Genomic DNA, 24,683 nt, shown 5'->3' on the forward strand with positions numbered 1-24,683 from the left:
TTTGTCTAAACCAACAGATGTGTTTAGACTAATATGATAACAACACCACCACTCTGTAACTTTTAAAGTGTTTCCTTACGCTTCTCCGTGAATTAGTTACCTCAGAAAACATTTTAATGATAGGAACAAAATTGTTTTTTTAATCTATGAGAGAAAATTCAAATTCTCTATGCTTTGGATAGTTCTGCTCTATAATTTCAGGTAGCAGAGCCCCTCAAGGACTCTTTTTTTTTTAAATCTGTATATACAGATAACACTTACATTTCAACTGAGGGCAATGACAGTTAAAAGTGAATTGTTTATTTTATTTTCAATGTTAAAATATTCTTCTTGTTACAGATTAAAGTGCAAAGACAACTTGTTTGCCTAAACAACTGAACAATGAAAGATGAGGTCCAGGACCAGCAAGTGATGGTATGGGAATCCTGCTTGGAAACCATCATAACTTTTGCAGTTTCAATATGTGCCCATAGTGCCAACAAAATCAACATACTTGTACCTAAGGCCCCATTTACACAACCAGCGACTTTGTTGCTGTGTGTCCCCATCTCTTTTAATGAGGTTGTTAAGAGGAATTTCTAATTCTGGTTGTCCTAGTAACAGTATGCAATGCTAGCAAGTAACAGTTAAAAATAAACAAGTAATCTTAGGGGCTAATCACACCAAATGTGCTTTAAACGCTTGGAAACGCAAGGCCTTTTTTTAAAAAAAAGAATGGCGCGCATAAACAGCGCGCAAACGCTCCCTGCCCATATAATATCATTCAAAAAAGGCGCCTGCAACTGCCTTAAACGCTTTTGGTGTGATCAGCCCCTTATACTGCAGTAACTGACAAGAGATGATGAGTTAAGGGCGGTTCACATTTTGCATCTAAAAACGTACGGAAAACGCAACCAAGCAGCTTTCCACTTTTTTCCAATGCGCTTTCGATGTGACATTCTGAAAAGTTTGGTGCCGATGCGCCTGAAAAAAGAGCATGCCGCACCTTGTGCGGATCGCTCTTTATTTGAATGCACGTCTACATTCAAAATAACCTATTTGATGCAAGATGCAAAATGTGAACTGCCCCTAAAACTCCACTGCTTCACTCCCATTGGTAGTCACTTACAAAAATTGCATACAATTAAACTTTTCTCAACTTTGTTGCGTGGCAGGACATGCCCCCTTACTGTAACCAATGGTCATCAAGAAACCAAGCTTCCATTACATCACTCTGTCATTGCTAGTCACTGGCGCCAATCTCTTTTAATAAGGTCAGTAGAAGGCATTCCTAATTCTTGTTGTTCTACTAATAATTATAAACAAATACTGTATAGTAACCATCCTCCGCATTAACTAACGAAAGATGGATGACGTGAACCATTGGAGGACACACCCATTAGGTCTTTTAACGTTCAGTTGTCGCCTGTGTCGCTGGAAATCAGCAGCTCTCCATTAAAATATATAAGATAGTGTGGCTTTTGCTGCAAGACATTTTGAACACACTGCAGCACCGACACTCTAGAAAAAAAGAGCATGTTGAACCGCGTGTGCACATTCAAATAACGTATTTGGGCACCAAAAGATGTGAAATTTGGACCTCCCCTAAAACTCCCCTGCTTCACTCCTATTTGCTAGTCGCTTCCAAAAGTTTCTTAACTTTGTCACTTGGCAGGACACGCCCACTTCCTGTCACCAATGGTCACTGGAAGTAACCAAGCTTCCATTAAAATGAACGAGATTGCATCGCTCTATCGTTGCTAGTCACTGGCAATACCAGCGACTTTGTCGCTGTGTGTCGCCCATCTCTTTCAATAAGGTCGGTAGAAGGCATTCCTAATTCTTGTTGTCCTACTAACAATTCTAAAAAAAAAATGAGTAACCGTCCTCTGCAGTAACTGACAAAAGATGGATGAGTTAACGTCAGGATTCGAAATCGGCAGAAGAAAAGGGCACCTATTATGCAAAATCCACTTTTACAAGGTTTTTGGACATAACGTGTGTGGCAGTATGTGAACACAACCACCCTACGATGAAAAAAAAAATCCACACGCTCCTTGTTTCTTAATCCCCATTAAAGGGGACAGAGAATGAAAAAACATTTTTACCTTGTCTTTGTTAAATAATGGTAGTCTACCCGCATTCACAAACATACAAAAAGTGCTAGACATGCTAAACATCTCAGTCTCATAGAAATTCCTCTTTTAGAAATGTCAGCCAGAAAACGGCCCAATCTGAAAAACTGATGCTTATGACATCACAGGCATCTAACTGCCCCTCCACTTTAAAATAATTGGCTACATTTTTTGAGTGGCAGCAAAGTCAGCCAATCAGTAATGAGATTGCAAGTTAAGCCAGTAGGGGGAGCCAAATAGGTGCAAAACCACTTGTTTAAAATCCCCCACTAATAGAGCTATCTGAGAGAGGTTTTTAGGAAGCTTCTAAGGCATTACAGACCCAAACAAAAACATTTTTGTCTACATGTCACATCACAGAACAATGATAAATACTCTGTTCAATCATTCTATGTCACCTTTAAACCACAGCAGTCTCATTAGACATGCCGTTTTGATTTTCTTATCAATGTGAGGTCACATTGATTAAGCCCCACCCACTTACAGTCCTGCATAGTTTCCACCCTCAGCGAGTTGTACTCTGTCCACTAGATAATATTGTCTCAGACTGTATTAATCAGATCTATTTTAACTGAAAGCACTCATTGTCTGTTTGTAAAGCTCATTTTCATTTAAAGGTACTGACATACCGACGTTTTGCCCATATAGGATTTATTTTATTTTAAATAGGAATTATTTTAGATATGCTATAACTAATGATCTTTGTAGTATTTTGAGCTGAAACATTCTGGGCATACCTGAGCCTTATATCAAATCTTGTAAAAATGCAATAATAGATGCCCATTAAAATACATGGGATTGTGTCGTTTTGTCGCTGCGTGTTGCTTGTAATGTGAAAGGGGCATTAGGAGATTCCATGCAAGTGTTTTTCATGAGCTATATAACACGCCAAGTGTCTTTTTTTTTAAATCATTCATTGGCAAAACAAAGAAATGTTCACATAAAAAAAAACATACCTGTCCCTTTTATTTCTCCAATTGTGCTTGATGTTCATCATTATTCCCTGAGAGTACATAAACATGTGCGTGCCTTTAGAAACATCATGGGTCGTGACTCCAAAAACCTCCTCAGAACACAGAGTGTTTGAAAATAGAAAGGAGTTAATTTTTTTATCTAAATAAGACTCCGGGGCCAATTTCATTAAGCTTGTGCCTCCAGGCAGACATAAGCACTTTAGTTAAAGCGATGTGACAGAAATGAGAAGACCAGAAAACAATTAGTATGCTAATGGAACAAATTCAAGTCTTTGACTTCCAAGTTACAGACGCTGAGAAAATAATACCTGTGAGTGAAAGACATTCTGTCCTCGCTGAGACAGCACCCTATATACACTAAATGCAAAATAAATGTATGTTTCTTGCTAAAATAATACTAATGCTTGATTTCGAAAGCGTAAAGCACCAGTTTCCTTTGGAAACCTCGCATAAACAATGTTGACACTGATTTTAAAAGTAACACGAGCAAGCAGTAATAAATGACATATTAATAAATGTATCTAGGTCTTTCCACATCACAATAATTGCCTGATCTTTAATTCCACCCAAGGCTCATCTCCCAGACAATCAGCCCGATCCTGTAACACGACCTGTGCACAGACGGAGCCCTGACTCAGTAATCATTTCACCAGGGAGCGGAGATAACCAAACAATCACCATTAACCTCAGTCTTCCTGTCTCTCACCACCTTTCTAAAACGCGCTTTCACCGGAAGAAAAAAGCTATTGAATCACATCGAATCTACTAATAAATATCATGCCTCATTAAAACCACACATTCTCTCGCCGCCTCGTCATACGTGAACAAGAAGGTTTGTGTCCACTTTACGCTGTTATGCTACCCAATAATGAGGCCTGGGAATCAATATCGTGCCCTCCACCTGTCAAGCATGCGAGACGGTGTTCTGCAGCGGTACAATCAGTGGATTGTATTTAAGCAGCTTTTCAGTAGGTGGACCGAAGACAGACGATGGGCGTATGAGCTGATTCACAATGTTTAGCCCTGCAGTGATTCAGCAGGAGAATAATGGAGCTACATTTCTCGGCATGAAAGACTAACACTCACTCTTCCCGAGAGGCGTGGGGAAATTACATGCAAAGAAAGTCAATGGTGATTTAATCAACGTGTTTGTCTGTGGAATATGAGTGCATCAAGACTGAGAGCTCTTACTGGTTTTGTGTAGCCAAACTTTTGATTACTGGAATAAGCATGGTCCACATTAAAGAATATTCTGGCCCGAAATTGCTAGTTAGAGAGAAAAAGATCATCTGACTGAAATAAAAGTCTAGTTGACTGGTCCAACAACCACCTGAGAGAACATGGTGGACAGTGTTGGGTGTAATGCATTACTAAATAATGAATTACAACAATTAAACTTATTTTCCTTAGAAAAAGTAATTACTCATTTTTAAGCGATTTAATTAATTACTTTAAATGTCTTCTGAAGCGATAGGTATATGTAATTCAAATAATTATATTTCAACTTAGATCATTAGCTTACGCCAATAGCTGTATATGCGTTCACAAGTAGGAATCCTCATTTAAGTTTATTTTCCCGGACAACAACTGCAGCTTGTTAACCGAACATTAACTGTTAAAGGGACATTCCACTTTTTTTTTAAATACGGTCATTTTTCAGCTCCTCTAGAGTTAAACATTTGATTCTTACCGTTATGGAATCCATTCAGTTGATCTTCGTGTCTGGCGCTAGCACTTTCAGCATAGCTTAGCACAACCCATTGAATCTGATTAGACCATTAGCATCACGCAAAAAAATAACCAAAGAGTTTTGATATTTTTCCTATTTAAAACTTGACTCTTCTGTAGTTACATCGTGTACTAAGACCGACAGAAATTAAAAAATTGAGATTTTCTAGGCAGATATGGTTAGGACTATACTCACAAACTGGCGTAATAATCAAAGACTTTGCTGATGTAACATGGCTGCAGCAGGCAAAGTGATATTACGCACTGCCCGAAAATAGTCCCCTGAGTAAAAAAAGTTTGAGTAATTGAGGATTCACAAGTTTACACTTACATGAAATCAAAATAAAGTTATTTGCATATTAAAGGGGACAGAGAATGAAAAACCATTTTTACCTTGTCTTTGTTGAATAATGGTAGTCTACCCGCATTCACGAACATACAAAAAGTGCTAGACATGCTAAACATCTCAGTCTCATAGAAATTCCTCTTTTAGAAATGTCAGCCAGAAAACAGCCCAATCTGAAAAACTGATGCTTATGACATCACAGGCATCTAACTGCCCCTCCACTTTAAAATAATTGGCTACATTTTTTGAGTGGCAGCAAAGTCAGTCAATCAGTAATGAGATTGCAAGTTAAGCCAGTAGGGGGAGCCAAATAGGTGCAAAACCACTTGTTTGAAATCCCCTACCCTAATAGAGCTATCTGAGAGAGGTTTTTAGGAAGCTTCTAAGGCATAACAGACCCAAACAAATTTTTTTGTCTAAATGTCACATCACAGAACAAGGATTAATACCCCGTTCAATCATTCTATGTCACCTTTAATTTATGCGTATTTGGCATGCTGTCCGGAAGCCAGAGAACTCCCCACTAACTAGGAAAGAAACCAGCAAAAAGGTGAGGTGATGGTGTGGTGACGGGATGCTTTGAAACTTGTCGCAGGATGGAGGTGAGAGACAGCTTTATATACCACCTTCCTCTTGCACTAATTGGTTGATTACAAGCGCCTCCCAATTTTTTTTAAAACTTCATTTGGTGAGAATGATAAACATTTTAATTTAATAAGTTACGTTTCCCAATATTCTTATTCCAATAGTCAACTTAATCAGTCATGGTTCCTACTAAAACATTGCTTGTAGTTCCTAAACTACACCACAACTAACCAGATTGTGTTTGTATAGTTCTTTATAGATTAACTTGTATCTCAGGTGTGACATTCTGAGGTGTGATAGCTCTACACACTAAAGCTGTGAGCTTATTTTCAAGTGGAGCATCTCTGCGCAAGCAGGGAGACTTGGAGAGGACTGGCTGTCATGGAGATGGTCCACCGAGAACATAGCATTAACACAAGTGACAGTCTGAAGATGATGAGAGGATGGGTGAAGTATGTTTTTAAGTATGGGTGTTACTTATGTCTATGTGTGTGTGTGTGTGTGTGTGTGCATATATCAGAAAACACCAAATGACAAACTGTAAGGTACCTGTCATACAGACTGTGTACTAACACTTTACACAGAGAAAGATGAAAACACACTCACAATCTCCTTACAAAGGAGAATGTACCCAAAAAGAATATCAGCGGCACAATATAGTAACCAAAACAAACATCACATCTAGTCCAAAAGAAGGACGACACATTTCATTTACTTCAAATGTTATTTCACTGCACAAATGGGTTTTCTTACTTTTATTTCGGACCCTCTGAAGAATTACATGCTGATGTCACAACGGTGTGGAAACATTGACATGTAATGTTCCTCTGACCACCACAACGACAACAACGACAAACAACGAGGAAGACACATTCAAAATAAGAATCACAAACTTGCCAGGTAGTTTGCCGCGGTCACCCCTGGGTATGTTAGATCAAACCGGGTAACCAACGCAGGCTGCAGGCGAGAAAATACAAAACAGCATCACCAGGCAGTCAGCTGCACTCAGGAAGGGAGAAGAGACAGAATGAGAGAGATGGATGGATACTCAGATTTTATGGGCCATTGAAGGAAAAGATAAAGCAAGAGAAAAAGCAGGAAATATGGTTGGATGGGAATGCAAAGTTCTTCCAAACTTTCATAATGACCCTGACATTAGCAGAACAAGAAATCACTCACACGGTGATGCTTTCACCTGACTCTACAGAACAAGAAGTGAAAGGCTGGCACAGCATTCTGTAATTGAACTTTTCCATACAGCTACACTGGGACATAAGAATGACTTGAATGGGAGATTTGGGAGGCACATAAAAATCTCATCAACCTCCACACATTTATAAATCTTATCAGGCTTTTTAAAAGGGTATATGGACCTTTGAAAGCTTTTTTATCATTTTTATCATTAAAGTGATACTCCAGCCAAATATCAAAATCACCACATGATTTACTCACCCACAAGCAATTTAAGGTGCACATGTGCATCATCTGTCAGACGAGCACATTTGGAGTTATTTTAGTCAATGTCCTTGCTCTTCCAAGCTTTATAATGGGGTACAACTTCTTACTTTAAAGCCCAAAAAAGTGCATCCATCCCTCGGAAAAGTAATCCACATGGCTCCAATGGGTTAATAAAGGTATTTTGTGGGAAATCAATGTGATTTTGTAAGAAAATATGCATTTATCAAACTTTATAAACTGTAATAACTAGCTTCTGGTAACTCACGCGATTCACATAAGTTTTAGTGTAATGAGCGTTTGTTGCCATGGGTACGTTGCGAAGTGACTTTAGAATCAGGTGAATCCAAGATGCCGTCGTTACCAGAAGCTAGTTATTCCAGCTTATATACACTCACCTAAAGGATCAGTAGGAACACCATACTAATACTGTGTTTGACCCCCTTTCGCCTTCAGGGCTGCCTTAATTCTACGTGGCATTGATTCAAGAAAGTGCTGAAAGCATTCTTTAGAAATGTTGGCCCATATTGATAGGATAGCATCTTGCAGTTGATGGAGATTTGTGGGATGCACAGAAACAATGCTCAGGTAGGCCGTGACATTTAAACAATTCCCAATTTGCACTAAGGGCCCTAATGTGTGCCAAGAAAACATCCCCCACACCATTACACCACCACCACCAGCCTGCACAGTGGTAACAAGGCATGATGGATCCATGTTCTCATTCTGTTTACGCCAAATTCTGACTCTACCATCTGAATTTCTCAACAGAAATCAAGGCACATCAGACCAGGCAACATTTTTCCAGTCTTCAACTGTCCAATTTTGGTGAGCTTGTGCAAATTGTAGCCTCTTTTTCCTATTTGTAGTGGAAATGAGTGTCTTTTGGTGTTGTAGCCCATCCGCCTCAAGGTTGTGCGTGTTGTGGCTTCACAAATGCTTTGCTGCATACCTCAGTTGTAATGAGTGGTTATTTAAGTCAAAGTTGCTCTTCTATCAGCTTGAATCAGTCGGCCCATTCTCCTCTGACCTCTAGCATCAACAAGGCATTTTCGCCCACAGGACTGCCGCATACTGGATGTTTTTCCCTTTTCACACCATTCTTTGAAAACCCTAGTGCATGAAAATTCCAGTAACTAAGCAGATTGTGAAATACTCAGATCGGCCCGTCTGGCACCAACAACCATGCCACGCTTAAAATTGCTTAAAATCACCTTTCTTTCCCATTCTGACATTCAGTTTGGAGTTCAAGGGATTGTCTTGACCAGGACCACGCCCCTTAATGCACTGAAGCAACTACCATGTGACTGGTTGATTAGATAATTGCATTAATGAGAAATTGAACAGGTGTTCCTAATAATCCTTTAGATGAGTGTAGTTTGAAATATGCATATTTTTCTTACAAAATCGCATTAATTTCCCACAAAATACCTTTATTTACCCCTTGGAGCCATTTAGATTACCTCTGTGAAGGATGAATGCACTTTTTGGGGGTTTAAAGTCAGAAGGTGTTCCCTGATCCCTGCCATTATAAAGCTTGGAAGAGCAAGGACATTTACTCAAATAAGTCCAAATGTGTTCGTTTGAAAAATGATGGACATGTGTACCTCGAATGGTATGAGAGTGAGTAAATCATGGAGTGATTTTGATATTTTTGCTGGAGTATTGCTTTAAAGTTCAGTTTAGGAAACATTATTAAGAAAATGAATGCTATTATTATAAAAATGCATACAATCTTATTTTTCAGCTTACATAGTTTACTTCCTGTCACCAACAAAACAGAATGACAAATATTATTTACACTATGTAGTGTTCAAGTTTGCTGAAAGGCAGGCAACAGGAGGGAAGAGCTGACTAGGATAGTCATAGCTGATCCTAAATTGACATTTTATATGGCTGGATGCAATTTCTTTTCAAATCTTTTCTCAAATGTTCATGCTCTTGTAGCTCAACATGAGTGCCTGGTGATAAATCACGTCTCTAGGACGGAGGTTGTTTCAGAATAGTTATATCGAGTAGGAAATGTCTTTCGGCAAAACCGAATGATTCGGGCTTTAACACTGTCCGCCCAAGAGCTATGAATACAGAATTCTGATCAGCTCAGCTCAGCACTTCACACAATATACCATAAAACAGACACAATTCCTCGGATCACCTAAAAAATAGCATAGAGCATCAAGACCATCTTCAGACAATTAGATGTAAATGTCTGTCAGCAGGAAACCGTGATTTCTGCCAGGCTATATCTGATCATAGCTTACAATTTGGTGAAAATGAGTTTTGTAGCCACAATGATGAATTGCACAAATACAAAACAGAAAAACTTAAAGCCTGCATGTTATCAAAAACACAAAGTACGATACTAAATTATTATTAAATAAATATGCTACTATAAAGTAAAACATTATACTACATATAATTCATGACTAAACGTATAATGTCCTTAAATGGATAGTTCACCCAAAAAAAAGATTATGTCATTATTTACTCACCCTCATGTTGTTACAAACCTGTATACATTTTTTTGTTATGCTGAACACAACAATATTTTTTTTTTTTTTTTTTTTGAGGAATGTTTATAACCAAACATTTTTAGGGCACCATTGACTTCCATTGTATTTTCTTACCTATTGGAATTCAATCTTACTATGGAAGTCAATGGTGCTCCTGTTTCCTGCTTCATTACCAATATCATCCTTTGTGTTCAGCAAAACAAAGACATTTATACCGTTTTGTAACATGTAACATGAGCGAGTAAATGATGACAGAATTTTTATGTGTTGGATGAACTATTGCTTTAATGCAGGTCAGTCTGCTTCTAAACTGACAATTGAGCTCCATCTAGTGTTGCAAAATCATATTACAACATTGCATTTTTGCTAACCACAGCTTGTGCATACTCCAAGTCTAAAAAGTATAATAATTACATGAGCCTGACACAGCTTTATAAAAATCCTTGCTTGACAGGACACATGGTAGAGAATGGTGCTTGCAACAGCAAAACTGCAGTTTCAATCTGAGCAAACACAAATTGATCAAATGTTTACTCTGAATGTACAGGAGTTTAAGATGCATTGGATAAAAGTGTCTAATAAATGCATATGCAAATGCATTCTTCTTTAAGGCCATACTAATACACAATGATAAGACGTTATATAACTCTATAGCCTCAAAAAACTAAGAAAAATGCTGTTTATATACAATAATGATGTTTTTTGGTTGTTTTTCCAACCTGTATAATTTTATGCAACGAACCAAGTAAACTATTGAGAGATTAATTAAATGATCAAATTAATAATTCATTGCAATGCCAATTTTGGTATAGACATTAGGGTGATTCTCACGAAATTAGAATTATGAGGTGTCATGAAACATTTTGATAAAAAAAGTAAATGCAAAGTAAGAGTATCCAAATAAGAAGCATACAGTTACAAACATCTCTTCATGTCCTGTTTTGCACATGATTTCAAATTACATCATACAAACTAATTTTGTTGTTTTTTCCATTTAAGGGGAACATTTTCATTACCGCAACGTGTCCATGACTGAATTTGGGTTCTTTGACATGGAAATATTTATAATAAAAAAATCTAAAAAATAAAATGCTTCAGTGCATGTTATACTATCAACATTTTACAGAAACATGTGGCAAGACTAATTTTCTCATCCTCCGCAACAATTTTTAATCATTGTTTAAGCCCTCAAGGAACTAACATTTTCACAAAAAAAATTGTTGAAAGGGACAAAATTGACTGTGACACCCAAGATGGCTACCAGGTAAGCAGTTCTTATTTTTTCTCTCCAGATGAAAGTTAAAATTTGTTTGTCATAGCACCTAGACAACTTTTTAGTTCTCATTACCGAAACATGAGTTTGTAAATGCATATATTTAATTTAATATAATGTTGCGGTAATGATAATTTTTGATAATGCTAATCTAAAAAATGTAAATAATTCTATAGGAAATATTTTAAAATCCTCTAAAAATAATGGTTATAGTAAGTTCAGACTTTAATCTTATATGTGAAAAAAAAATTGGCTTCATAGGCTTTTTAAAAATTCTGATGCTGGACACCTACATTTGGATTTCGTGAGAATCACCATGCTAAACCAGATTTGTCTTATTTAGAATCCTCAAAGTACTACAGTACACTAAAGATGTAACTACAGATCCAACACTAACCCATAATAACTAACAAAACAGATTCTCTTAAGATATATTTTTAATGAGTGAAATAAAACATGGAATGAAAGACACTCATAAAGAGGCAATCAGACAAACGCAAATGATAGGAGAGAAGGTGAGAGAGGCAATGGGGTGACAGTAGACCCAGGAAAGGTGACTTACCTTAAGCGGTGAAATGTGAGAGTGAGAAACGTAGCCGTGCACATTCTCAATCTCAGAAAGGTTCTTCTCCGAAACGTGCACGAGTTCTGGTGCCCGAACGTCATTGGTAAGCCTAGGGAAACCATGTTCTGGAGTAGGGGAATCATCATCCTGATATCGGTACTATATCCAGGAAAAGAAAAAAAAGACCAAGAGGAAGTGAGAGAAGAACATAGAGACATCAAATGAGAAAGAAGAAAAGAGATATCCCACAATCCACTGCTGAACACATAGCAGAAAAGTAAAACACAAAGCTTATAGTTGATGAGATTGTGCCCTGTGAGGTGAACAAGCAAAATCCTATAATCATTTATTTAGGAAAGAGATTGAACTTGTTATGTTCTTAAAAAAAAAAACTAAGCAAAAAAAGGAGGAATTCAGATGCAAAACCCTCTAAGTGTGTCCGGCATGTTTTCTTGTATATGAGTATTTTTTATCAGGCTCTTATGTTTAGTAATTTCACTTTAATGGGAATGATAAGGTTACTGTATTAGTCAGTAATTGAAATGCCTTATTTTCACAAATTTAACTGTGTTTCTTTGTAAAACTTAGAGGACTTTGCTGAAAAATCAATCTGGTGTTTAGCTGATTTATATATGTCTGAGGCTGGGATTAAGCAGATTTGAAGCAAAGGTAATTGATGAATGTATGATAAGTGCCAAGAAAAATCAGTCAATATCATTATCTCATTTTTGACAGAGGTGGCATTTAGCGTATTTTGCATTTGAGCTCCACAATTCTTTAACCAAACTGAGCTGGCTTGCTGGTCTGTTTTAATTTTATTTAGTTATTGATATACTTGTCAGCTGGCCAGTCTGTGAGACTGCCTTAAACAAACTAAGACCAGCTAACCAGCTGTTTTTAGCGTGCCATAGCATGATATGTGGTAACTAATAACACAATGTTTGCTTTGTTTGAAAAATGCTAATGGTACCCAACCAACACCCAACCCCATGCAGACACAAAAATAAAAGCAAAGCACTGATGCTGGCATGCTCTGGTCGAGAGCTATGAAAGATATTGAATGCAACTGTATGGCATGAATTGTCTGCACAGGTATATGTGTATGCATGCCATCTAAGCTGTACTGAGTTTTTAAATGTATTCTTTATATGACAGGTATTGGTAACACTTCACGGCCATCTGTTTGAACACAGTAAAAATAGAGAGGATTCGGTACGGCGAGACCCCTTGTCTGTCTCACCCAGGGGGAGTTCATCAGTGCTGGGTTCGCACATCCTGGAGAGTGGTTTTGGTGCTGGGTGCCCTGTACAGCTGCTGCCTGCCTGTTCTGTAAACACACACACAGGAGTCCAACTGTGACCAACCAATCACAGTCGCTTATGATAACCCAAGAAAATCATTGTACAGAAGTCATTCACCAGCCACACATTAAGGGAAGAAGCCTTTCTCCATACAACAGATACATAAACCAGTATAAGACAAACTGACAAGCACATACAGCGACCACAAAAAGTACTCAGACACTTATATTGTATCCCACCTAAGATTTTATAAATTGAATCAAATAAAAAAGTAAACCAAGTGGCAAATGTAAATACTTTTGTGTAGCTCAAAGACCTTTTCTCATAACCTTTCATCTTTTGTTCTTTTTTCCTTTTAGTTATTTGTAGTGTGGATGTATGCAAGTCAGTGATCCTCAATTTCAGTATCCTAGTACAGTGGTTCCCAAACTTTTTCAGCGTGCGGGCCCCCCTTGTGTACGGTGCATTCCTTTGCGGCCCCCCAAAGAAAATTTGTGACAAAAAACTGTTCTAAAACTCAACATTTTAATAAAAAAAAAATTAATTATACAAAGAAGTAGTGCTTTTGGTTAGTACCCTTATTTTTTTAGGTTTAATTACACAGAATTCTTGATAAATTAATGTATTTTATAAAATGTCATAAGACTGGGGCCCCCCCTGGCACCATCTCGCGGCCCCCCTGTCCTAGTAGAGTAAACACACGTGCAGTTTAGCTATTTACTATGAACCTGTTACACTTTAACTCATTCCCCGCCAGCCATTTTTTTTTTTGAAAAGTTGCCCACCAGCATTTTTTGGGATTTGCACAAAAGTTTCACAAAATGCCTTCCAGGAAAAATTTATTCTAAAAAATATATACATATATATATATATATATATATATATATATATATATATATATATATATATATATATATATATATATATATATATATATATATGTGTGTGTGTGTGTGTGTGTGTGTGTGTGTGTGTGTGTGTGTGTGTGTGTGTGTGTGTGTGTGTGTGTGTGTGTGTTTTCTTTAAAAATATTTTTTTAGCAAAAAGCTAAAATAATTGTATTTTTGTGAATGAAATTTGTTAGAGATCAGATTTAGAATGGTTATCAAAACATACATGGAGTTTAAAATTAGTAAATAACGTTAGGCTTTAGTTTTTTCATAAATTGGGAAAGTGCGCCTTGTCTAGTGGATAATCACGGTATTGCAAATTAACATAAAAATTCTTCAGAAACACTTCTTTCATGCAAATGTTTTATCTCAATTGACGAGATAACTTGTCAATGGCAGGTAAAGAGTTAACAACCAGGTAGTTGAAGATCAAAAAGGTTGTTTCCGAAAGGTAGCATTGCAGGCATTGTTGGGCCTGCTTCATAGGAAGTATACAATTAAGGAAGGAAGAAAGGAGGAAAGCTAATTTTTAATAAAACACCAAATTCTGTAGAACTGCAATCAAAAGTTGTAGGCAGTAAAAATATAACTTAAATTTGTACAGAAACTGTCCTCCATCTCTTTCCATTTCATTTTTTTGAACTTTACCCTGCTCAACCAATCCTCTTCTACCATGGAATATATAAAGGCAGGTAATGATGTGTAAAGCTGCTCAAAAACCAATTAGATGAAGGTATCGTAGGAGATAGGAAGTCAACCAAATTTGAATTTGAATGCATCTTAATGTCTTCCTACCTTAAAGGCATCATCTGAAGACAGCATTTTTCAGCTTTCAGACCTTGCCAAAGTGTCTTATTTCATTTTGTTTTCATAAAAAACAAAGTGAGGCTGGAAAAGCTTTGTAAAATGTCCTTCTTGAGAAATGAGCCTTCGATAAAACAAATGCAATCTGATGCAACATCTAATTCAATGACATTGAACACTTTTCCGGTGCCACTCAAAAATACTTAAAAGTCAAAATAATAAAACATATTAAGAATCCAGTTTTGAGAAATTAAACAAGCACACTGGACCCTAACAGCATGACTCGTCTAAGAAAAAGCATAAAAATCAGCTTTAGGACAAATTCCCAAACAACTGAAATACAACTGTATGATAGCAATAGCAAGGTTTGAGAATTAGGTCACTACTACAGACATCCTGAGCCCAATCCCAGCATGCCAGACCAAATATCATCACACCATGGAGCAGAAATGTAACATATGTAGGTGGAAACCTTCTACGTGTAAAGTGTACTCACATTTCTTAAGAAAATCAGGGCTTATATTCCTTTGATGATAAGACTCCATGCACAGTACAGACTCAGAGTAATTATCCTACACTGTACTGAGAGTAGCATTACGCTGTAGTGGATGTGCTCTCTAATACACTGCCTTGAGTCTTTTCCCCATATCTGAGTCCTCACGGGTAACAGCCGGAATAAAGCTTGCTACAAGAGTTCTTGTAGGTTGTGGGAAGCTATAAAAACTCAAATCATCCAAAAACATGAGAGGTAAAAGTTAAGGGGGTATCTAGGAGATTTGGTGTTTTCAACATTTTCCATATTTTAAGTCCATCCATGTGACATGCCAGCTGGCAATGTTGTTACTGACATTATGTGATGTTTTCTGAGAGAGGATGTCACAAGAGGTCAGGAAAAGAAGGAATATAAGTTGTGCTGAGAAAGTTTTCCAGTAACCACCACATACAGCGGGGAAAATAAGTATTTGACACATCAGCATTTTTATCAGTAAGGGGATTTCTAAGAGGGCTATTGAAACATTTAAGTATACAAGTTGAGTCATAATAAATAAAGTGAAATGACACAGGGAATAAGTATTCAACACACTTTACTCTAAACACACTTTACCCCACTGTAATAGAAAACTGTTATTTAGTACTGAAAAACATCAAACTAAATTCTTATGAATGCTGACTGTATACTGTAGAGAGCAATGTAGATCATAGCTAACACAATTTATTATGCAGCTAGTCACCATTAATGACATTTATTTCCATTGCTATAACGTTAAATGGTGCACACATGGGCTCAACATTGAACTGCTCTGTTATTGTATAGGCAGGCAGAGAAAAATGAAGTTAATTTAGAGTAATGACTGGTGGGTGAGAAGGTTCTCCCCAGGGTTTTCACAAGACAGCAGGTCGTGCATTTGGCTCACCTTTAAATAAAAGCTCCTATTGTCTCCTGCTCTCACATGCTGTCAGCATCTCCTCTAGCCCATACATTTTTCTTTCTCGACACTGTTATTACCAGTCATTACCCAGCGCCGGCTAATAGATCCTATACTTCTCAACTGTGAATGGTAGGGAAATATTCTTTGTATGAAAAATGCAAAGTCATACAATATCATACTTCATCTTTACTTATGAAATCTCTTTTGAAAAGAGATTTAAATTATTAAATTTTTGAATAAAACAGAATTTTAAAAAGGCAGTCATTATACACTGGCAGAAAATATGGTCAAAAATGGACCCTAAACTGTTACTGGGGCAGTACCCTAATATGCACCATTTAGGCAGAGATATGAAAAGATTTAGTAGTACCAATATGATGTACTAATATGTATCCGTGAGAGACTCTTTAGGTTCAATGGTGTACTTGTTGAAGGGGTACTGCCCCAGTGACAGCTAGGAACCACACTGTAAAAAAAATCCTTGTTGCCCTTAATTTTTTTATTTAAAAGCGAGGTGCATTATCTCTGAAAGAAACATGCCCCTACCCAAATAGAATCTGGACCTTCTTTTGATAGACCCGCCCCACACATACGCAAACCAGGCAACAATGTCAGTTAGTAGACATGCCCCTTACTGCTGATTGGCTACAAGTGTGTTTTGGTACTCGGCCCAACATCCTTTTCCAAAGTGGTTTCCAAAAATCATGTACCCCGCCTTTAATCAACTTGAATTCATTTCAACTTTCTTGAGCAGTGAGGAGTTGCTTATAGTTGCAATAAAGTTGAATTAGCTTAAATAACTTTTTTATAATTTATATCAACTTCTTACTAGTCAAGAAATTTAAATTAATTTGTAAATTCAAGTTGATTAAACTTAAAAATGTAAGTGCAACAAGGAATTTTTACATTGCATTTTTGCCAATTTTCTCTGATTGTGATGCAGGTTTGCTTGTCAGCTAACAAATCAACTAGATAGTAATTTCTACGGAGCCCCTAAGGGGACATGGAGAAAAAATTAAATAAAGTTTAGTTTCATGTGCTCACGCAAAACTTTCATGTGCTCACGCGAAACTTTCATGTGCAGAATTTTTTTTTAAAGTTTAGTTTCGCGTGCTCACGTGAAGCTATCGCGTGAGCATGTAAAACTATCGCGTGCTCACCTGAAACTATCGCGTGCTCACCTGAAACTATCGCGTGCTCACCTGAAACTATCGCGTGCTCACCTGAAACTATCGCGTGCTCACCTGAAACTATCGCGCGCACGTGAAACTAAACTTTAAAAAAAATTCTGCACATGAAGGTTTTGCTTGAGCACATGAAAGTTTCACATGAACACATGAAAGTTTCACGTGAGCACATGAAACTAAACTTTAGATTTTTTTTACTCCAATGTCACCTTAGGGGCTCGGTAAATTTCAGTAAAGTGATCAAGGAATTATTAAACATATTTGTGAAGGAGTTCCTCCTCTATGTAAAATGTTGCATCATCTCAGGATTATCTTCAGAGGAATGCTATGTGCTAGGGCGTCTTGAGATTTATTAATCATCAGTTATTTCGACAGCTGGTTTATCCTGCTTTCAACCTGTTTTATATTTTCTTCCCTTCACCAAACACTCAGAAGGCCTTCATCGTGTCGTTTGAAGATTACAGAATTTGCAGATAAACCTACAGAAATATCTTTAAAGAATTAGCTCGTTAACTGGTTTGCTTCAATATTTTTTATGTAAATGTTAATCTATCACGACAAACAATATATTGTTGGAAAAACCTTTTAGCAGTAATAATAATGCAGTGACTGTTTGAAACAAGACCAAAATTAGGCTTCTAAATCAAAAAAATGCCAGAGTTATATTAATTTGAAGGGGTATATCACCTTTTCACCGCCACTCAAAAAGGGCTGCCCAGTTAAAGGGTTAAAGAAGCCACAGCAAATCTGCTTGTTATTGCAAACATACCAAGAGGATTTAAGCATGTAGTAGGCAATAAACAAATATCAAAATAAGTATGCAAATCCACTCCTAACATTATAATGCAGGTGGGCTGCAGAGGCTGTAATGGGATTGGGTGGGCTTCATTGAAACCAAAGAAGAAACTATAAAGGATTTATAGAGCAGAAATTATGTTGCAATCTTTACAACAAATGCTGTCTTTTCTTTTCACCTGCAATGAGAAATACCTTTAAAACATACCAGAGACACACTGTATTATGCCACTTTTTCAGCACAAATACACTGCAATGTCAATGCATGGGAACAGAAAACCCCAAATCATTTTTAGGGAAATCTTCATAGGGGCATTACAACTACATAAAACAAGTAGTAAAGTCTATTTATAACATCTTTTAACTAAGCCAAAGTCTTAACCTTGACTAAAATTAAAACCTTTAATACTGTAGCAGCATCGTATACTCTGAACACTTCTCTAATAAATACATAGCCCAATATATACATGCTTTCATATGCATATAACAACAGATGAATGCTTTTATATTCATACATCAACGCAGATGTCAATAGTAGAGACATTCTACCCTTAATTTGCCAGGTTATGGGTCAAGATATTTAAACAACTAGGTCAACAAAGATAAAGTCTAGCTAAGTTTAGCCTCGATTACAATTGACTCTTAACAACATGCCAGGCTGAAATAGCCACTACAGTATGTGATGCAGAAAATTTGATGTGTTAAATGTAGTGATAATCCGTCTTACACCCTCTAAACAACTGTCAAATATTATACAATAATTGGCATCTCATAATTTATCACTTTTATTCTGACATACTGTATGCAATATGACAATGTGATACAATAGCAATCTGCTCTTGTAGTACATGGCAAAGGAGGTTCAAAATGTGTTAATATATTTGCACAAGGACATGTGTTTATAAGTGTTAGGGGAGACATATTGATCCAGTAGTGAACATGTGGGATTTTCAGACACAATTGTGGATCTAGAGGTTGTTTGGATGAAATTGTGATACTTCCTTTACTCCTCTCTCTCTCTCTGAGATGAAGATGACAATATAAGATGGCATGGCTGAAGGCTCTGTGCTGGATTGTGTGGAATCTCCTCACTATTGTGTGCACTGACCCCTTTTCCGCAACCTCATAAACCAAGACCTTGCAAGGTTCACTCATCCTGAAGATCTATCTATCTATCTATCTATCTATCTATCTATCTATCTATCTATCTATCTATCTATCTATCTATCTATCTATCTATCTATCTATCTATCTATCTATCTATCTATCTATCTATCTATCTATCTATCTATCAGGGTTAGGGGTCTTAGTTCGATGGTTATGTATTTGGGGGGCAAAGATAAAGGATTGGGAACCACTGTTCCAGGTATTTATATATAACTAAATAAATCAATAATGCATTTTTTATAGTTAGCCAGGAATATACCCCAGCTTCTATCTATGACATTGTATCAACAAATTCCTTACATGTCTAAAATACCCAGGGGAGGTTTGACTATTACTATAGACTCATGAACAAACAAACCAAACTTTGATTTTCACAGTTATGCCTAATGCCATTTGAACAACAAAGTCCATTTGGGCGATTTGGTTGTGAGCCAATCAAAATGGCTGTTGAACGCGTCCAAGCATGAGATCAGCTGGGTGATAATGTCAAATATAAAAAACCCAAAGTTACTGTATACCTAATGATGGTATTCTTAGATAAATCATGACGGTGAAGAAAACTCAAACCCTTGGTCAAATATTACACAATGTTCAGATTTGAACAAGGCATAATGTAGTGTTCAAGCAGTAAAGACATGTGACTGCTTACACTGCAAGAAAAAATCCCCCCCCCCCCCCGCTACACTTATTGTACGCTCTGATGTCACCTTTCATTCTGTCACACACAAAACCACATATGAAAGATACAACGAACAATGCTTATTGTGCAAAACTTCCTCTTTAACTTCAGTTACCTTTACCTTGATGCATCTCATAGATGATTTTTATCTAAAGAAGCGACTTATAGTGCAATACAAATTATACTTTTATATCAGTATAGCATCAAACCCATGCCCCTTGCGCAGCTAATGCAATGCACTAGCATGTTATGCACTACCATGAGCATTTGTATTATAACAAGTGTCATAATTTATTTGGGTGTGAAAATTTATGATGATGGTTTCTGATATGTGCCTCTGTGTGGAGGAAAAGCATTTAAGCATCAAAGATACACTAGGATACATTGGCCACCTTCAATACACTCAAGCTAGCCAACATTTTACATTAAATAAAGGCACAAACTTGCATGTTTCCATTGCATATATACAGTAAATAAACACAAGTGAGTGGCATCATGTTACAAATGACTGTGTTGCAGTCTGACTGTGCCAAATAACAACATAACAACATAAAACAAACAAACAATTATAACACAACTACCGCCCTGGCATTATGTGCTTGACCACACAGCATACAACAACGGTGACTTTTAACATTTTGATAAGGGGTGAAATTTTAGGCATATAATGATGTTCCTGCCTTCCCAAAGTAACAAATGTAAAATCCATCCCATCCCCTACAGCACTACAGTTATAATCGAATCTTAACATCACATTCAATGTCTTAAAACATTAAAATAAACAATGTCAGGTGTCACACTGCTTCCCATACTTCCTTGCAAGCTCCTAGAGCTTGCAAAAGTGCTGAGGCATCATTTTTAACAACAAAACCACTACACTGTGTCTTTCCTGCAAAATGTAAAAGAGTGTATAAGCCTACCTTGCAACCAAACATCAGAGACAGGGTGTTTGCATGACACGCGACCTTACAGTGGCAGAGCATCGGATTGAAACAGTCGGGGTTCCTCGCTATAGGAGACATTCCTAACGCAGCGGGCGAGCTGCACTCGTGCCATGAGCGCTGACGTAGAGAGAGAGAGAGAAAGCACAGGCAGAGTGCGAGGGAATCTTCACTCCTGGGTGAGCAGGAGGAGTGCGCCTACAGCATGAACACACGCTCACACATCAATAAACACGCGTGTGCACGTGGCGAGGATGCAAGCGGCAGTTAGATCTCAGCTGCATCCTGTGTCCGGACAGCTCAAGAAACTCCATGCTAATTAATGAATAGATTTATATTAAGAATCATTTTAATGCCTACATTTTGTGTTTAAAGATTCAGCTAAAAAGGCTAAAAACCATTTTACCCACAAACTGCTTGATTCGTTTACAAGGCCAATTTTCATTAGATGTACATTGTTTAAAGAGTTAACAAAACCCCTGGTCAGAGCCTGACTCCACCCACTGGCAATATTTGAAAAATGCAAGAAAAATGGGCAGACCCCAACGTACACTTACTGCCGCCAGCTAATAGATGACATATGAGAGCTTCCTCATTTACCAGTACGCTCTCCCTCAAGATGCGTGCGTCACATGCAGATCCATCAAACACATTCATGAAAGCCTTTACTGTTCTCACAAAATGTATAATAGTTTGCAGATTCATTATAACAGCTCAAGTTTCAAACAAAAATGAAATGAAAGCTTTTAACTCTTTCGCCGCCATTGACGAGATATCTCGTCAATCAAGAGAAAACGCTTCCCTGCCAATGATGAGATTTTCCGTCTTTCGTCAATACCGCTATTATCCACCTTCCGCAACTTTTTAAACCCGGAAGTATTGCCCCATGGCAAGCGGCTGCATGTCCGTGTCTGTTTTAAAGATCGCTCTGAATGGGATCTTTATGAAAAGTCCGTCACAAAAATGGAATTATCTCTGCTTTTTGCTCAAAATGTGGTGTTTTTGCAGAAACCTACCCATATTCAAAAGCTGATTACAAAAGAACCACTGAAGGTAGGATGAAACGTTTTTTTTTTTTTGAAAGCACTTCGTATATTCTATGTTTATATATTTATAAAAGAACATTTTCTGGAAGGCATTAAACTTTGGTGAAAATCATGAAAAACGCTGGCAACTTTTTTTTTAACGGTTGCGGTGAAAGAGTTAAAAAGTTCTCTATAGTGTCTTTGCAAGTATTTATGTATTTTATTATAAAATGTATTGGTGGTCTCTCTACCATGCATGAAAGCATTATTTCTATTTTTGCCATAGAAAAAAGTCTCTCTCATTTTAAATAAAAATGTTTTTTATTAATTTATTGTATGGAAAAATCCCACTTAAAGAACCGGACCGCCATTACATTTTTCCTCTCGCACACCCCCTGGTGGCAGCGTACCACACTCCCTGTTCTAGGGTAATATAAACAATACAGTTCAATATGTGAGATCTTTATACACCACTGATGATATAGTTATGTAAATTCTATGGAGATCATTTTAAAAGTCACACATTGCACCTTTAAACCTGGTTCATTAAAGGAAATGCTGCTAGATTTAGCAATATTAATAAATGTTTATATTTCAATTTAGATAAATTATGCATTTGCTGGATGCTTTAATCCAAAGCAATTTACAGCGCATCCAAACTTGCATACATTTTTGATCAGTATGTGTGTTTACTGAAATCAAACCTAATGCTAATGCAACGCTCTACCAGTTTTGCTGTCGAATCATGTCGGCTCAAGTCACTGACAATGCTTCCCTTTATCTGAAATCTAAGAAATCTTAAAGATTTTAGCACATTTTTGCACACAAAGCTATCCTATGGTATATGATATACTGTAAGCACCTTTGTGATGACACCAGCATGTGCAGGCCAGCATCTAAAACACAACATATCCATAAGTTTTCCAATTTGCTAAGCTGCCAATGCATCTTTGCAAAGCCAAGCAGAGGGCATATATAAACATCAACTCAGATGTGATAACCAACAAATTACCACAACAACTCAAGGAGATGAAACTGAGATACAAGAGTAGTTTACAAGCATCTACAGCAAACTGCCAAACCCAGACAAAGTGCAGGATGGCTGTGTGCCCAAGGGTGCCCAAGTGCAATGTGCTTCTGGAGGCTGTGGGTAAATTTTAACTGTAAACCATAATCCATGTTAATGGCCAGGTGAAAATATTAAAGGGACTGAGCACCCAAAATTGGGTTGAGAATTTATGAATTTCCTCAGCACATCACTGAAAGACACAAACTTAACAGTTTGACAGTTACTAAATGCTTTGTTTTTTATTACGTGAAGTGCAAAGGTACATTTGTGATCCATACATGTTTACCCCTGAAGTTAATAAAATGAATATCTTTTTTAAATGAACTATTCTTTTATCATGCTGTCATTGTGAGAAGCTCAAATTAGATGTTGGCATGTGGAAGTTACCTATCCGCCAAAGGAATTAGAAGAAACGATACTAAAAATAGCAGAGTGTGAAATCCACCTCAAACTTGTGATCACAGCTACACAGGATGCTGTGCTTACTTCATTCTAAATCTAATTAAAATGAATACATAGTCAAATAAACTGTGTACGAGTGGGTTTTCAGTAAACCCTATGGGAGGTACAGATGGCACACTGGCCTATGCATGTGTGTGTACGATGTGCAAACTGGCAATGATGCCGTAGGAAGGAACTTGAATACAAAACCACACACAACGGATTTCCCCTGCCACCACAAAACCTCATGCATATAAAATAAAAAACAAACTCTCTGTGATATTGAAGGATTAGTCATCCCTTAAAGTCATCCCAAACCTTTCCAATGTATATTTTATCAAAAAAAAGACAGGATGATGTTGTCAAATCTTTCCAGATCATAGTTATTAGGTCCCATCAAGCTTTTTTTAATATACACAATAATATAAAATACATCCGTTGAGCATTCCTCACGTATAGACTACACAAAATGTATCTTAAGGTCATTCTATTTTAAGAATCTACTCAACTGTGCATGACAGTCTGAGAGCGCATCAGCTGTAATGTAAACTGACGGCACGGTTAATGTTCAGAAAGTGAATAGTCGTTCGCATTGGCTGGCACGAAGAAATTAAATCGGGCTGGGGTCAACAAAATATTAAAAGCAATCCATGCGAATGATGATCTTCTCATTTTTTTACTATAACAAGCTATACGATATCAGAAGCCCCTAACAAGACCAGCAATAAGGTCGGCATTAACTGTGATTACAAATATAGCACTATGTCTCCCTTTGGTAAAATATGTGATGTAATGCATTATTGTATGACTACAATCTAGCACACTATAATTACAATATGAATGCAAGTCATCAAAAAAGATGATTAACAATAGACAAAATCATGTTACTCAGAAGGAGTTCTGATGTTCTCATTAACACCAAGCATGCTTTATAAATCAACTCTTAATAGGATTGTTGTGAGACTTTAGGATAGGCACTCATATTGTCCAGCAGAGAGCGCATTTGCACAGGTGCTGAGAGTGACTCAGATTACACCCAGCATACAACAGCCATCATTTCACTGTCTAGGTCAGTGGTTTCCAACTACGGTAAGGCGAAGGAATCACTGCATTAAATGTAAATTCACCTGTCCATTAGGTCTTGACAATTAAATGAACTTGCGTTGCTGCCCTCGAAAGAAGAACGAACCCTTGGTTCACCTCAAGCACCACGTTCAAAACTGCACCAAGTGAAAAAGACAGTGGAAGAACTGTCGCTGGAATTTATGCATTTGCAAGATGCTTTCATCCAAAGCGACTTGCATGAAAAGGTATAGATTTTATAAGTATGGGTTCATACCCATGACTTTTTACACTGCTAATGCAGTGCTCTACCACTGAGCTATACAGGAGCACATAAGC

General features: G+C 37.2%; 1 protein-coding gene across 26 annotated transcripts in view; it reads right to left on the minus strand.

Moving 5' to 3' along the window:
• Positions 1–24,683, minus strand: part of dlg2 (discs, large homolog 2 (Drosophila)) — a 278,208-nt gene that overhangs the window by 147,886 nt on the left and 105,639 nt on the right. For 16 of the 26 annotated variants that reach the window (XR_010529246.2, XM_065259036.2, XM_065259113.2 and 13 more), the window contains 3 exons: positions 12,794–12,880; positions 11,551–11,712; positions 6,645–6,704 (listed from right to left, as the gene is read on the minus strand). Coding sequence is in view for 25 of the 26 variants with exons in the window: in XM_065259036.2 (XP_065115108.1) it covers positions 6,645–6,704; positions 11,551–11,712; positions 12,794–12,880 (309 nt within the window). In the remaining variant the exon portion in view is untranslated. Of the gene's footprint in view, positions 1–6,644; positions 6,705–11,550; positions 11,713–12,793; positions 12,881–20,726; positions 20,858–24,683 lie in introns of those variants that run through there. The other 10 variants (XM_073816029.1, XM_065259066.2, XM_065259138.2 and 7 more) reach the window with 4 other exon arrangements.

This window comes from Paramisgurnus dabryanus, chromosome 10, assembly GCF_030506205.2.
Source record: "Paramisgurnus dabryanus chromosome 10, PD_genome_1.1, whole genome shotgun sequence".
In the NCBI taxonomy this organism is placed as follows: domain Eukaryota; kingdom Metazoa; phylum Chordata; class Actinopteri; order Cypriniformes; family Cobitidae; genus Paramisgurnus; species Paramisgurnus dabryanus.